The 16480-nt window shown below is 37.5% G+C and overlaps 1 protein-coding gene across 4 annotated transcripts in view; it reads right to left on the reverse strand.

Annotated features, from left to right (window-relative positions):
- Positions 1 to 16480, reverse strand: part of EMB3142 (nuclear pore complex protein (DUF3414)) — a 447780-nt gene that overhangs the window by 113097 nt on the left and 318203 nt on the right. For all 4 annotated transcript variants that reach the window (XM_089384461.1, XM_089384462.1, XM_089384463.1 and 1 more), the window contains exons 35-37: positions 13627 to 13791; positions 12677 to 12850; positions 12372 to 12512 (exon numbers count right to left, since the gene is read on the reverse strand). In XM_089384461.1, the coding sequence (XP_089240587.1) occupies positions 12372 to 12512; positions 12677 to 12850; positions 13627 to 13791 (480 nt within the window). The remainder of the gene's footprint in view (positions 1 to 12371; positions 12513 to 12676; positions 12851 to 13626; positions 13792 to 16480) is intronic.

Genomic DNA, 16480 nt, shown 5'->3' on the forward strand with positions numbered 1-16480 from the left:
CGGTTTTGAATACTATGATCTTGGCTGAAGCCTCCCTCACTCATCATGGTACTGATCAGCCTTGATCCAGCACCAAAATGTGAAAATTTTGAAGATTTTTGAGCATTTTGAAAATTTTTGGTAAAATTACAGGTTTTTCCCAAGAACTGGTCTCACCCCGGGTGAGACCAGTTTGAAGGGCTGCTCGGAATTTTGCAAACTTGGCATTTTTGGAAAGGGCATTCAAAAAGAAAAATTACCAATACTTGGGAGAAGCCTGATTTTGAGTTTTGAGCCTCCAAAAGCTCAAAATACACCTAAAAAATGACTTTCTGCCCACTTTTTGAGTTGCAGAAAGTGACCTTGGGAGAAATGGTTTTTGAGGGGTCAAATCAACACCAAATTCAGAAATTCCACTTGGGATGGAAAGTAGACAGGCCAAGCTTTCCAATGAGCCATCTTGCACCTGATTTGGACCAGTGGAACCCACTCAAAAACAGCTGTAAAGGGGCGCGACCAGAACTTCCAGATTTGCCAGAATTGCCATTTTCGGTCAAAAAACACTGTTTTGACTATGGTTGACCATTTTTACTTGTAGATGATGGATGAATGTAATATTTTCATGGCACTTTGATAGGCTTTATCTTTCTTTACTCTTCTAGAAGCTTCTTTGATGTAAATAGTTAATATTTAATGCATGGATAGGCTTCCTAACTTTTAGAGGCAAGTTGTTGTGCTGGCCTATTATCTAGTGACTGATTTAGAATTAGTTGTAACAGCTCCTAGGAAGCTGAGCTCGACCCCTAGAGGTGGGGGAAGAGGTTTGACCTTCTATATTATGCCTTCTCTTTCTCATTTTGATGGTTGGACTCTTGTGGAAGGAAGCTTTATTGTATATTGTGCATCTATTTCTGCAATTTGAGGCAAGGAAAGCCAGGGTTTTACAGACATCTTTGAGGATTCTTGTGGACTGATATGTTGATGGTGTGTTCTCTACATGATCTTGTAAGTTTGTTTATGTATTTCATATCTCTCTTATGCTTCTAAATTGGACAGATGAAGTGGTAAAGTTGAATTCATGTTTTAGCATGCTCAGCTTTTTAGTTTGTTCAATTTTAATGTTTTCTACTGTCTAGAGAGGATTCAAAATGTGTGTTTGCCCTCTTTAGCTCCTCCTCTATCATCTCTGATCATCCATCATCAGATTAAAGCATCAGCACTCGCTCCTACCTTGCCCCTTAGATTCCCCTGTGAAAACTGTGCTCAATCCCCGCACCTTGAATTGCACTTCCACCAATTGCCACCAAAACCCCCAAAAATCATCAAATCAAACCCCCTATCAATTTACTAGCCTAAAATCTTTATTTCTATTTGGTCAGCCTAATTATATTATAAGATCTATCAAATCTGACCCGAGAGAGCCTTCTCATACCTCGTAGGGCTAGCTACGAGGTGAAATGGTTTGATGTAGCCTTGAGAGTTTGTCTATCTCAGCCTAGGTGAATTCCAAGCGCTAACAAAAAGTACAATCGAAGAGGTGCTTGAAATGTATTAAAGTTTTCTAACATTTGTTTTCACTTTGGAAAAGGATCGAAAGAAGTTTCTAGTTTGAGAGATTAAGTATGAAGGTTCATGTCTTCTAGAACCTCTGTAATGTGAAATGTATAATATAAGACAGTCATGTATACATCTATTGATTCACTAATATAATGTGAAAATGCAATGTCTGTATGTTGAGGCTACTGGAGATTAAGAGGCATCGACATTTGTTTTATTGCACATCAAAGGAAAGAAGATTTTTCGTATTGAAGGTGATTTTCTTTTATCGATACTAAAACTGAAGATCTAATACTACAATTAAAGTGTCATACAGTGATGAATCAGTCATGGAAATATAGACCTAGAAGAACTCTAGGGAAGCCAATGCTTAAGGGGTACGTATCATTGATCCTTGTTTAAAGTATTCTTGGATCCCAATATTCTTTTGTTAAAGAACTCTGTCCGAGAAGACCAATTATAAGTTTTTACATTCAACAAGTTATTTAATTATTTAAACAGCGATGAAAACACTATTGCAAACTACACATACATACAGATCATGAACTGAAAATAGAACGAGACAAATACACAAGGGACACCATTATTTTTGGACAAACGTCCCCGGAAAAACCCAATATGGGAAACCGGTGCAGCAGCTCTAAGCGTTTTCTACTCTGAAACCGGATTTGTTCTAACAGGGCTACTTGTCTAAATCTGTCGAATCAGACACGATTCAACCTAAATCGTGTCCAGAAATCAGGACACGACGTGTTCAATTAGGCCATGATCGAATCCGGATTATCCCGATCGGACACATTGTGTCTTGATTTCCGAACACAAATCCAGCAAAATGGGACCCACGCGGCCATAAAAGGGCAGAAATCCCTTTCCTTTGCATCATTTTCACTCATTTCTTTTGCAATAGCTGGGTTGTGGGTTTGTTGTGAGGAGTTTGGAGCAAGGAGCAAAGGGTGTGGAGCGTTTTCAAGGAGATTCAAGCAACAAGTGCATTTCCTCTCTATTTTTTCGCATTTGTATTAAAACACTTTGTATATGCATTTCTTTTACAACTTTGTGCATGTTTTGTTATTTTTTTACAGTATTCATGGCTCAATCAAGGGCAGCAGGTAAGGGGAAAAGGAAGGGGAAGAATGTTTCCATTGGAGATGCCCCTCCTCCCCTAATTTCATCAGAGTCTGCTACAAGTATTCTCTCTATTACAAGTAATGTTGAGGGAAGACTTCCTCCTAAAGGTAACATTGAGAAATATCCATTGTGGAAATATGTCACAAGAGAGGATGGGCCAAGCAGTAAGGTGAAGGGAGGAGGCAATGTGAATTAGAGATGCAACCTTTGCCACAATACTTTCACAAGCACATATTACTGTGTGAAAGACCATTTGTTGGCTTTACCAAGATTTGGAGTTGGAGCTTGTACAAAAGTTCCTTCACAAAAGAGGAAAAAACCAAGAATGATGACCCCCTTCCATTTTTGAGGAAAGGCAACAACAAATTCCCATTTGAAAGTTCTAGTGGGGGACAAGCAACAAAAATAAAGGCAATTTCACTTGGTCCAATGCATGCTCACCTCTATTTATTGAGATGTGTCGAGCTCTAACTCAAGGGGCTCAATCATGGTATGTGCCTCCTGGTTCAAAGAAGCTTAAAACGACATTGTTGATGAAGGCAAAAAAAGAGGTACAAAAAATTCTTCAGCCTATTAAAGCATCATGGCCAACATCTGGGGTTAGCATTGTTTCTAATGGATGGACAGATCTGGCACGGCACCCACTCATCAACTTCATGGTGTCTTCCTTGAATGTTCTAGTTTTCTTGAAAGCAATGGATACACTTGGAGAATACAAGGATGCACAATATATGGGTGAGTTGTTTATTAAAATTATTGAAGATGTAGGTGTTGATTATTGTGTGCAAATCATTACAGATAATGCACCTGTTTGCAAGGTTGCTGGCATGGTTGTGGAAGCTAAATATCCACAAGTGTTTTGGACACCTTACATTGTCCATTCATTGAACTTAGCACTGAAATCCATTGCTTCTGATGTGCTTTGGATTGGTAACATTATTATGATGCATGGCATATCCATAACTTAGTACAAAACCATACAAATGACCTCACTATCTACAAGGAGTACAACAATCTATCATTGTTGAAGATTGCGGATACACGGTTTGCCTCTTCATTCATCATGTTGAAGAGGTTGAGAGAGGTCAAGACCGCTCTTGGGGCCATGGTTATTTCAGAGTTTTGCTCTTTTTGGAGAAAGACAGATCAAGAAGCCTCTAAAAGAGTGAAGGACACAGTGCTAGATGATGCTTGGTGGGAGAGGGTAGATCTAATTATTCAGATCATGGACCCTATCATTTCTTTGTTTCGATTTGCAGATACAGACCAACCCATCCTAGGAGAGGTTTATGAAGGATGGGATTCCATGATTTAGTCTATGAGGAGCATTATTCTATAGAGTGAGTGCCCCAAGTATGAGACATCACCAAAGGCCTTCTATGGTACTATACCGGATATTCTTGTCGGCATATGGGACAAGAATTGCACACCTTTACATTGTTTGGCTCACTCATTGAATACAAAATACTACAGCCATGAGTGGCTGAATCGTGGACCTTCCCACAGATTCCCTCCTCAGATGAATGGTGAAATCTCACAAGGGAGGAAAGATGCATTCAGGCGGGTTTTTCAAGATAGAGCATTGCTTGATGAGGTGGAGGATGCCTTTGCAGAGTTTTCCACTGGCACTGGTCAATTTGCAAGATATGATGTGATTAGAGACAGGGGGCTAAAAAGCCCTATTCTTGGTTGGAAAATCATGGGGCAACAAGCCCTCCTCTACAGCAGTTAGCCATGAGGCTCCTCTCTCAAGTGACTTCATCCTCTTATTGTGAGAGGAATTGGAGCACATATGGGAATTTGTATAGTGTTAAGAAGAGCAGGCTTGAGCAGTCCAAGGCAGAGACAATAGAGTATGTGCACACCAACCTTCGTCTTATTTACAGGCAGAGAGAAGAGTGGTTGAAGGGAAAGACAAAGATGTGGGATGTCTTTCCTGATGATATGGGTATGGATAACAATGTTGAGTTAGCATTGGCCAACATGGATCTCAATGATCCAGTGCTAGAGCTTGTTAGATTTGATGATGGTGATACTGTAGAGGGGTCATCCTCCACACCAAAAAATGCAAAGGCGACTTTGGATATAGTGGAGGAGGATGCAGCAGAGGAGAGCAATGGTGACCATGATGATGAGGACAATGATGCTGATTTTGATGATGACTATGAGGATAGATGACTCATGAGTCATGAGCTACCTACTGCCTTGAGGCTTGTATATTTGTAGTTGTTTTGTATTTTCTATTTCTATTTTCCATTGGCATTGCACTGCCTATGTAACACATTTTGATTTTGATAACTTAATGAAAAAACTATAGTTGTCAGTGTCTTTATCTTACTATCTTGTCTTTCTCCTATTGGATCATTGATGAATTGAATATGTATTATGGTTTATCATTTATGAATTTAGAATCTACGATTCATTGATTTATCATTTAAGTGACATGTATTTGAATTTTTTTTGTATTATGCATGCTATAATGTTACTACCTTACTTTGTAAACAGTAAAACTTACATCTAGATGAAGATCTATGTTTGAAATCAATGAATTTGCATCATTAATGAAAATTTGTGTAAGAAATATCTAATTTTTAATATATATATATATAAAACGTATCCAAACATGTCCTCTTCTGGGGGGTCAACGTGTCCTGTTCCGAGGGGTCAACGTGTCCGAAGCCGACACTCGAATCCCCGCATCTGATGAATCCCGAATCCACGTGTCACATTACTTAGGTTTTCTATTATTAAGCAGTAGTTCTGAACACAACTCTAGATGCCCTCTCGGCTATCCAGTTATAGAGATAAAAATATACTGGCAGAAACTTAAGTGAGATTACCTCACTTCACCCGGCAAAAATCCCTCCTTTTCGGCAACTAGACTGATTATCGCTAGCTACAACTACGTTCCCCCTTCGCAGTAGCTGCGTGGGCCTGCGTGGAGCACACTGGGACACTGCATCAGCACTACACTGCCTCCCGGAGCTCTGACGTCAGCCTTCTCGACTGAACCTGCTGTGCCCTAGCTGAATTCGGATTTCTACTGGAGGGTGGTTCTACCCGTATGCTGGCACTGCATCAAGAAATGCATAGGCCCTCCTGCCCCAGCGTCAGCCTCCCTGGGTCCGCGCTTCCACCTCTAGCATCTCTCCACCACTCTCTGCTGTGTATTCGAGGTCCCGGAGAAGATCCTCCAACCTCAATTATCCCTGCCCCTCTGCTGCAACAGATCACTTGTTCAATTTTCTCGACAAACCTCACCCCAAAAAAATCGAAGTGACTGATCTCTCAAGTGTGTCTCCAACTGACCCTCAAACCTCCTCTTATACTTTTCTTGTTAATGAATCAACAACTAAGAATAAAACAGACTTGATCCTCGCCTCTTAGAAGCTTCTCACTCATATTTTTATTAATACCCATTAATATTTTTATTTTCCTAAGTTTAGACTTACGAACCCATTAAAAAATATTAATTATTTTAATAACTCCTCATCTGGGTGGAATTTCTCCAAACGATTTCTGGGTCTTGGAGATCTCATGTGTTCTAGCCCATCCACAAAATTTCGGAGCTAGAGCACATTCGATGCTACCCAAAATCAACACATCCATATGAATCCAAACCATTATACATAAATATGCAAATTTTCTTATGTATATAGCAAGCAAGAGTGTATATAACTAAAGTGGCACCAATTGTGATCCATCTTTAAACCAAAATACATTAACAAAGAGGCTCTTAACAGCTACATAACATCAATAATTAGGATTATGACAAAGTAGTTCAATAATCGATGCCACCAACATCGAGGTATATAGAGAGCTTGGTGCTCTTGATTAATTGCCAATTCCATACCCTCCTACATGAAAGGATGCAGTGGAAAAGTTGAAATCCTGCCAATCCTGAAAACAGTTTAAGTCTATTGAATTTTTAATGGGATTTAAAATTCTACTTTCTTCATATGAAATCTAAATAGGTTGGAACCACTCTAAAATATCTGAAAACATTTAATGATAATTTTAGCAATTTACATAAAAATTTACTTTAAGTATTTAATATTACCATTAAGTACTAGGGTATGTATCTCATGAGATGAATCATGGGAAAATGAAAACAATAATTTCCTCTTGTCTACTTCATGAAAAATAGTCACAAAATCCTCAAAGAACAATCCCCTAACTCACTTTTTTAAAATGAGGCTTAAATGACCAAGAATTTGGTTATCCCAAGAAAACAATAAATTTCCCCTTCTTTGCTTGAATGAATGAATGATATTTTTAATGTCCACGAGACTAGAAATAATCTATGGGACTACCAACCTCCATTTTTTTTGCTTTTTGCAATTCAATCCTTTTCTTACTCAAATTGATGATGAGCTGACCCAACCTTCTAACAGTCCCCTCACTAAAAAGACAATGCCAAGGAATTGAGACTAACATACTGCCATAACTGTCTTTGATGTCTCTGAAAGCATCACATTCCAAAATGAAGTTTTTTTCCGATTCCACTACCCCGGAAGTGCAAAAAGTACACACCCATTCTTCCCAAGCTTCTTTAGGTCTCTTCCATTGTCCCGTTTCACACCGAAGTTGATGTGAGTTGGTTCTTAATTGAGCAATAAGAATCTTTGCTCTCCATGGAATGTTGGCTCCAATGTACTCTTTTTGATGGAGATCACAAGTGGGGTTGAATTCCTAAACATAGTACTTCTTCTTTCTACCCAACTCTTTTCCCCATATACACTTACAGAACTTCTCCATAACAAAATTCTTTAACTCCTTGCTATTTGTGGGACATGCATTGAGGTAAATATTCCATTTTTGCATCCATTTGTTGTTTTGTCTCATCCATGATTTCTTTCTTTCACTCATGCCTTCATTGAAGATAACTTTCGGCCATCTACCTACTCCCATTTGCTCAATTCTTTTTAGATACCTTATAAGACGCACCATAGCAATTGCTTCGATGGGAGTTGCTCCTGTTTCACTCAACATTATCTCATAAGGAACCAAACTTTTTATTTTGAACTTGCTCATGATCAAGCGTTTTTGGATTTTCTCAATTTGTTTCCATTTTGAAACAAGGATGCTGCTAGCCCACAGTTCACACCCATATAATATCATTGGACAAACTAGGAGTCCAAAAAGCACTTTAATCGTTTTCCAATCCCATAACTCTGCCTCTCTACATCTGTTTTGAAGTGCATATAATGCTTTCCACCCTCCTAAAGTTCTCTTATTTCTGCAGTCCTCCCAATTAAGCTTCTTGTTGAAATTGATCCCAAGGTACTTGTATTCATTTACTTCTTCAAGAATGTTGCCTTCAAAGAAGAACATATGTTAGCTTTGCTTCCTTTTATTAGAGAAAATCATTATTTTGGTCCTACTAGTATTGACTTACATCCTCACTGCTTTACAAAAATGGTCAAGGGCATATAGGTGCATCTGCAATCCATGGGCCGATTTAACAATCAATACAAGATCATCGGCATATAAAAGAAGTTTTATCACAAACTCCCCCAACTAAACACCATCCCCACCTTGCAGATTTAGCCACTCTTCAAATTTGTCAATATATAAACCAAAAAGGGTAGGGGATAAAGGGAAAACTTGCTTGACTCATATGTCACTCCTAAAGCTTTCTAAAATGCCTGTTGAAGTTCTAATTTTTACTTTCACCTCTTCGTAAAGCCTATGGACAGCAGCTCTATATTGCAAAGGAATTTCAAGTTCTTCCATTCTACGCCACAACTTATCTCTAGGTATCATGTCAAATGCCTTTTTGAAATCAACAAAGTAGCAAAATACTTCTTCTTTGTCCCCCTAAACCTTTTCAATAATGTGTCTCAGCTTGATACCATGATCTACTGTAGAATGCTTCGACCTAAAACTCGTTTGCCCTTTTGCCATCTTTTCTTTTACTTCTGCCCACTTATTGTTTCCATTTTCTACCATGCCGCTGAAAAGATTTGCAAACTAAGGATTGATCATGATGATTCTATAGTTGGAAGGATTATTAATGTCTCCACTTTTAAAATAGGGTATTGCTAGACTAGTTGTCCAATGTCTTGAGCATCCTTGCTGAATGACGTTGTTGAATATTTCCATGATGTGCGGTGCCAAAATGCTCATTCCCCACTTTAGATATTTTGCTTGAAGTTCAACCAAGTCCTTTGTCTTCCCTGTTTTCAACTTTTTAATTCCTCTCCACCCCCTGTAATGCGAAAAGATTTGTAGTTGTGCTGATCCTGGGAGGAGGCTCAACCTCTAATTCTTTTTCGTAGAGTTGCCTTGCATAGTCAAACCACTGATTGGCTATAATATCATTTTCAATTTGCTTCTTCCTCGATTGAAGTTCCTGCCAAAAAAACTTTGGATTATTCTTGCCTAGATATATTAACTCTTCCCGCCTTGTTTGCATGAACTCATCTTTTTTCCTTTTTAAAATCCGCTTATATAACTTTACATTCATCTTCTCCTCCCCTATCTTTTTGAAGGTTCTCCTTGCCATTTTGCATTCCTCATCGAACCAAGCATTCACAGGAAAACAATTTGATTCTGATTTTCTAATTTTTGTTCTTTTGCACTTCTCAAGTGCACCGTGAATTATATTGGATGAAAATAGTCATAGTATCCTTAAAGCTCAATCCCCTAACTCATTTTTAAAGAATGAGGATTAAATAACCAAGAATTTAGTTATAAGCTGATATTGACATAGGTGGAATGATACTTTCCAAATTACCATGATAATTACCCAAATTATTTGTGATGGTTTCACAAGGGAAAATTATCACAATATATATTGCCGATATTATCGTGGAGTTTGATTTTGGTGACATAATCATGGCAATTAGAAACACTGAATGCAAAGGAGAGTTGTGTTGTATTAATACACAACTCAATTAGGATGCTACCCACAAGATGGGTTAATGAGCCTATGTATACAAATTTGACTGCGATGACCTTAAACACTCCAAAGCATTAAAATAAATGATAATAAATGACAAGTGGTGACCTTAGCCGTGATTACATATACATGAATGACACATCTAGATGTGTTGTGGCCACATGTGCAAATTACATACTAGTTCTAACAGATATTTTGAGACTAGTTTAATTCATTTCCCATCATTCTTTGACTGATACATCTCAAAAACAAATTCAATTTCATCAATAACCCAAATTGTGCTTAGTATATTTATTTTTTGTTTAAAAATTACAGTCTATGCATCTTAATGTGATTTTGCCTTTTGCACCATTACGAAATAAACTAGCGAACTTGAATATTTGGTTTCAAATTGTTCATGTTGTATTAACATGCATAAATATATATTTTCTCAATTAAATTTTGAATATTTTAAATATTTTCCAATTTTGTACAATCAACTCAAAGTCAAAGCCCTAGACACAGGTCAACTCCAAGTTGAGCGCCTTGCTGAGCCTTAGTCTTATTGCATTGTAAGAAATAATGTATTTGATGTCTTGAACCATGAATGTAGGGTCTTCACTTCATGCCATCATTACAAGTAACTCCACAGATATCACGACCAAGCTGCCTGGGAGTTGATGGCTTAGAATCATGACTACAAAAGATGTTTTGCCAAATGTACACCGCATATGTGGCATGTAGATGAATAACAAGGAAAACCCAAAAGAGAATGATTTAATGTGTCATTCGAAGCAATAAATCACCTAAAATAAGAGTAGGTTATGAAAATAAGAGAAAATGTAAGCACACAATATGGGTTGCATAATTGTGAACTATGTCAAGACTCAAACTGAAGTTCTAAGTTGTACCACTGGCTATCAATGTCAAGAAATCATCAATTTTTTATATCTGTAAGCAGTATAACTGTATATAACAAATGATGAAAGCCTGTGAATAACAAAAGATAACTTGTTCCAGATATACGCTACAAGCTAATTCCAGGTAGGTGTTAATTACAAAGAATAAACAAGGACGAAATGTATCTGAAATGGGTATAAGCACTCAGATTTTATTCATAAAAGTTTAGAACTTTGAAATAAACCAGAGTTGTAGTAAATAAGAAAAGTCTGATATTAAAACAACAAATGACAAATTCAGACACACACTAATGGAACAGTTGACATGAACAAAAATATTTAACAATGCATATCTACAAATCTTAAGCACCATGCATATTGAGGCCTCAACCAATCAAATAAATTTTCAGTCATATTTAAGCAGGGTTCAGCTAAACCATGCTCAATACATACAGAAAGTGGGTGACAAGCATGAATCAATAACCAGGAATAATTAATATAATGTGCCTTTCTGCCAAAAAGAATATGAATGTACCGGTTTTAATCACAGAACCTTGCCGTAAACCAGATCTAAACTAAATTAGAAGCTACTAGTATTGAAATGAAGAGCATGTCAATATCATTCCAACATTTAATAAAAAATTGGAATAACATATATATATTTGACCATGCATAAGCATGCTGCAGAAGATTGGCATATCCAAATCTGAATTAGGAAATAAACTGACTGTTGAAAATTGGCAGCTGAGGGAGCAATTTCTCCATTGGAGAAGCCCAAAAAACCCTACGGAGACCCCTCTTGCACTTAGAAAAATTAAATTTTCACATGGAAAAATATTATTTTTAATGCTGGTTCAAGTCAACTTGAAAAGTACAAGTTGGACTAAAGAAATTCGACCTCCAAGAGTACATATAAATAGACCTAAGTTGACATCACTTGGAGGCATCACATCACACATCACATCTTCCTCATTGGTTCGTACACTTCTAAGATTCCAGGGCTGAGTTCACATGTGTGAATGAGAGAGGAGATTCTGCTTTGACTGTCTTGACTTTCTGTTTTGGGCATCTTTAATCAGCATTGACATGGGGCTGATTTGACCTAGTTGACTGAATTTTTGGATCTGTTTTGGAAGGCCGAATTCAGGGAGACTTTGACTGATTTGACCTGGGAACTTTGACCATCTTTAACAGCAGATCTGAAGCTAGGGTTTCTTCAAGTTGACTGTTGACTTTGACCAAATTTACACGCAGATTTGATTGCTTTGACTGGGTTGGACTAAGCAAGAGAGGCCGAATTTATTGCTGCTTTGACTGAACTTTTAGGAGCACAATTGACCATTGACATTGACAGTTTAGGGATGCGTTGACTTCTGTTGACTGAACTTTGATGGCCGAAATTTGCAGGACTGGTACTTTGACCAGATTTGACTTTTATGCTCATCTTTGATTGGATATTGATTTGTTGACTTGGATGGTCAAGGCTTTGACCTTTGACTAGTTGATGGATGTACTTGGACTATGTATCTCTGCTGAACATTTGATGAACATCTAATAGAAGAAGAATCTGGTTGGGTTTTCCCCCTTGTGGGGTTTTTCCCTGGTCTTTGACCTAAATCTCTGTGTCTCATTGATCTTGGCTGTCTTCTATTGTGCATATTGTTTACTATTCTATCTACAATTGCTTATTGTTATTGGGTGACAGAAATTAAATTGGAAAATTGATTGCTACTGATAGAAGAAATTGTTAGAGTGATTGTTACAGCATAGAACATTGAAAAATTAACACTGACCATATGGATCAAGTAGTTTCACATGTTGTAAATCTAAGACAAAATTCCCATGGAAAAGACAATTTGCTGGGAAAACATAGGATTGCCATTAGTCAAACCAACAATGGAAGAATGGTAAGATCAAAAACAGACCTCAAGGAATTCTGAGACATCCACCAATGAAGTCAAACAAAACACCAATCTTAACACTGGAGATACTATTTGCTGGTATCGATCATGCTGGGATGGCAAACCCAAACCCATCTTGAATGCATGTGCCCACTTTGAATCTTCCTGGATAGAACAAGGGTTGAACCAATAAACAAAGATAAGGCCCTCATTTTTCATCACTCTAAATCGTGAAAAGCAGCAAGAAGCATTCTGAAATGTTCACAAATATTGGAAAGCTAGAAAAGAGATGTCATAACAAAAGCACTTTGCTTCTACTGAATGTATACCATTAGCTGAATATCAACAGCTCTACATGAAGAAAGCCGTTCCAGAACACCCATTGAAAATAATGCTTGTGCACCTCGTTTCTTGTACCCAAAACCAACTCGTAGAAGAAGAGCCAGCTCTGCTTCAACAGTATACAGACGACGTATAGAATCTGCTGACGGAAGCATTACCGCCTAGAATAACATTTTTTTTGAAAAATGATACTTTCAGACACAGCAACTTTTAAATAACAGAATTTGGCAGTCTATGTGACTGTTAGAACCTATTTCTTAAGCACACAATCTTACACAAAAAATAGAAACAATACCTTCTATTAACATAAATGTACCTTGAACTGCAAAGGCTAGATAACGTATGACTCTGAAGATATACAAGAGAAGCCCATATAACAACTATGATTGGCAAACATTTCATCAGACAAGATTGTGACATTTAACTTCGTTTGAAAGCAGCTAATTAGCCCCTAAATAGGTTGTACACAAAAAGGCAATGCCCACTTAGAAGTGTTTCATCTGCTTCCAGCACCGACCAATCTAGATTCCTATCATAGGATTATAGCAGATCCATATGCACAGAGAAGATGAGTCAAATTGGATTATGCCATTTTATAAAGCAGGCTGGATAGAGTATTAAATATTTCAGCAATGAATATATCTATGTCTAGAATAAATATCTCATCAAAACAGCACCTTGGAGGAATTTCTGATCCATAAACCATGTACGATTAAATGAGAATTATTGAATTTTATTTATCCACGTGGACTTCCAAATGAAAATATATATTTTGTTGATAGTACACTCATGATTACAGGATGCTACAAGTACAGGAAAAATTGTGTAAGAATCAAAGGAAAACATATGAAATTTTGTCTAAAATTCCTTGCCCTGACATTATACTGCTACTGGATTCACCTCACTTCCAGAATGCAGTTGGGGAAAATAAACTCACCTGGTATGAGTTGTTGCTGATGTCTGACAGGCAACCATGCAACAAATCCCTACTTTGAAGCTGGCTTAAGAAAACCTGGTCCTGATCAAAGCTTAACAAGGCATCTAGCACATAAAATGCCATTGCTTTCCCTACCTCGCTTCCTTGGGTTGCATCCTTTGTGATCTGCCAAGTTTACAAATAAATATTATTTGCAGACAAATTTGCAGCTTGTGAAAATTTATCATAAATATGATAATTTATAATTGCTGAAGCGATAAAATCCATCAATGCACTACAAGGAAAGATACAAGGTCCACTGAAGTTCACAGAGTGACCAACTACAATTGACAAGACAATAAAAATGCACTATGGAAGTATATCAATGGGAACTGCCTGACACATCTCAAACAAAAACATTCTGAAGTATAGTAAAAGTAAAATAAAAGAAAGTCTGAGCAGTTTGATCAGTATATCCAGCATGAAATATACATCAGTGTTGCACTAACCGCGATTTTATCGCAATAAAATCGTGAAATCGCGATTTTTTAAATTTCGCGATATAATCAGCTGATAAAAACGAATTTATTCTTTTTTGCCCGATTTTTATGAAAAAATCACGATTTTTTGGGTAAAAATCGCAGGAATTAAAAATCAATAAAATAAATAAATAAATTTATGAGGAGAAGGTGACCCAAGCTACCCCTGTCACCAGTAGAGGACGTGGTCTACCTCCTGTAGCTCTTAGTTCTTCAGCTTCTAGAGCACAGCAGAGTCTACTGCCAACTCCACCAACATCTACATCTAGAGGGAGGGGCAAAGGAAATCAGTAATATTAGACTTTAGTTATTTGGTTCACTTCATTGTGTATGACATTATGACTCATGATATGAGATACATTATTATATTTTTTGTTGATATTTTGAGGCTGAGTTGGGAGTCATGAGTCAGGACTTACTATTCAGGACACGATTCACTGTTATGTGTGATGTGGCACTAGAATGATATTAAACATCTTATATATTATTTCTTTTATCATATTTATGTATCAATGTATTTATTTTATGTTGTAGATGCTTTAGATATGAAAAAAATTGAAAAAAAAATGAATATTTTTGTATGTTACGATTTTTTCCCGATTTTTACCGATTTTTTCAGATTTTTTCCCCACGCCAATTTAATCCCAATAACGATTAGTACAACATTGATATAGAAGTAATGACTACATACAGATATGTCGAATGAGAAACAGTGTTTAGGACACCAAAGAAACCAATTCAAACAACTGAAAGAATAGCCGAATTCAATGTGATGTTACTCATGATAGATAACAGGTTAGCTGCACATCCATTGCATGCATCTCAGATGGAAAGAAAGAATGATGAGGAAAGAACCTATCAGAAATTTTCCCTTTCAATAGAATATGTTTAATATTTCCTAATAAAACAATTGTTAAGAGTTAAACCGACCATTCTCTATGGTTCTAAATTTCTAATGTTTGGGTCTTGTTACCCCTCATGTCAGCACAGGTACAAATATAACTTTTCAGTATATATCACTAGCACTGTAAACAAAAGGTCACAAGTCAAAAGAATTTGTAACAACCATGTGAGACTTTGTATTAGGCATCCTAGGCCTGTGGCTTGCTCTTGAGTGTCCATATTAGAATGGTTTTAATGTTTGGGTATTGTTACCCCTCATGTCAGCACAGGTACATATATAACCTTTCAGTATATATCACTAGCATTGTAAACAAAAGGTCACAAGTCAAAAGCATTGTAAAAACCATGTAAGACTTTGTATTAGGCATCCTAGGCTTGTGGCTTGCTCTTGAGTGTCTATATCCAGTTGTTTTGGCCTTAAATGGACTTTCTTAGGAACCCAAAGTGGGTGACCCCATAGTAAAATTTTTCTCTTACATCTCTTCAGCCGACAGTCAGCAACCCCTGACAACCACCAATGTAGCTGATATATTGTGCCATTTGATCTCTGCTCCCTGCATCAGTCATATGTCCCCTCGCACATCTATCGAGAGCATATGTTAGAAGGTGGGAAATCCAAACTAAAGGGTATGTTTCCCATTGTGCAATTGGGTGCTTATGCTTGTTTTCCTTTGGCATTTTGGGCATGGATTATTTGGTGACTTGGAAGAAGGAAGCGCTTTGACCGTGTTTTTGTTCCCTCACCTTAAATGGGGGAGGGGTTAATCCTCAACCCCAGTCCCATGGGATCTCCCCTATTGATCTATGGCTTTAGATGGGCACTACTTGGGAAACCTCGATTTTGGTAGTTGATCCCATTTTCCCGTTCCACATTTTTCACTCCCATCCGCACATTACAATCCCTATTTCATTATTTTCCTTCTCTAGGTCCACATGACCATTGGGTCCACAAGGCACTGGCACACCCCCACCCCTCGTCCACATATCTGGGTCAAGCCTAGAAATGTTGCCCTAGAGGTTGATGCAGCTAAAAGAAAGTTAAAACCATATCATAGCCAAAAGCAAGAAACAAAAGAAATATTATTAAATGCAACATATGGTTGGGACATTAATTACTACGTGGGAAAAATCCAAACATGAGTTCTACCCCTTATCATGGCCATCACCTTGGTTACTAGGGCCCCATGAGTGCCCCCACATCATTAAGGAACCCATGCACATCCCAACCCCTAAAGGGTGATGAACTGCCCCACCTTAAGGGGGTGATAATTGTTTAACATCATACACAGTATGCTTTAATTTCTCGGAGCCCTGAGCAGTAATACAAAGAAAAATCAAGAAAAGGCAAAAGAAAATTAAAGGGGATTGGAAAAACAAAGGTTGGGGTAACTCATGTATCCACGATTACTTCCTCTTACATCTATATACACAAT

Source organism: Pinus tabuliformis, chromosome Q, assembly GCF_031772625.1.
Source record: "Pinus tabuliformis cultivar Carrire ecotype Pingquan chromosome Q, CPIR1, whole genome shotgun sequence".
Lineage (NCBI taxonomy): Eukaryota > Viridiplantae > Streptophyta > Pinopsida > Pinales > Pinaceae > Pinus > Pinus tabuliformis.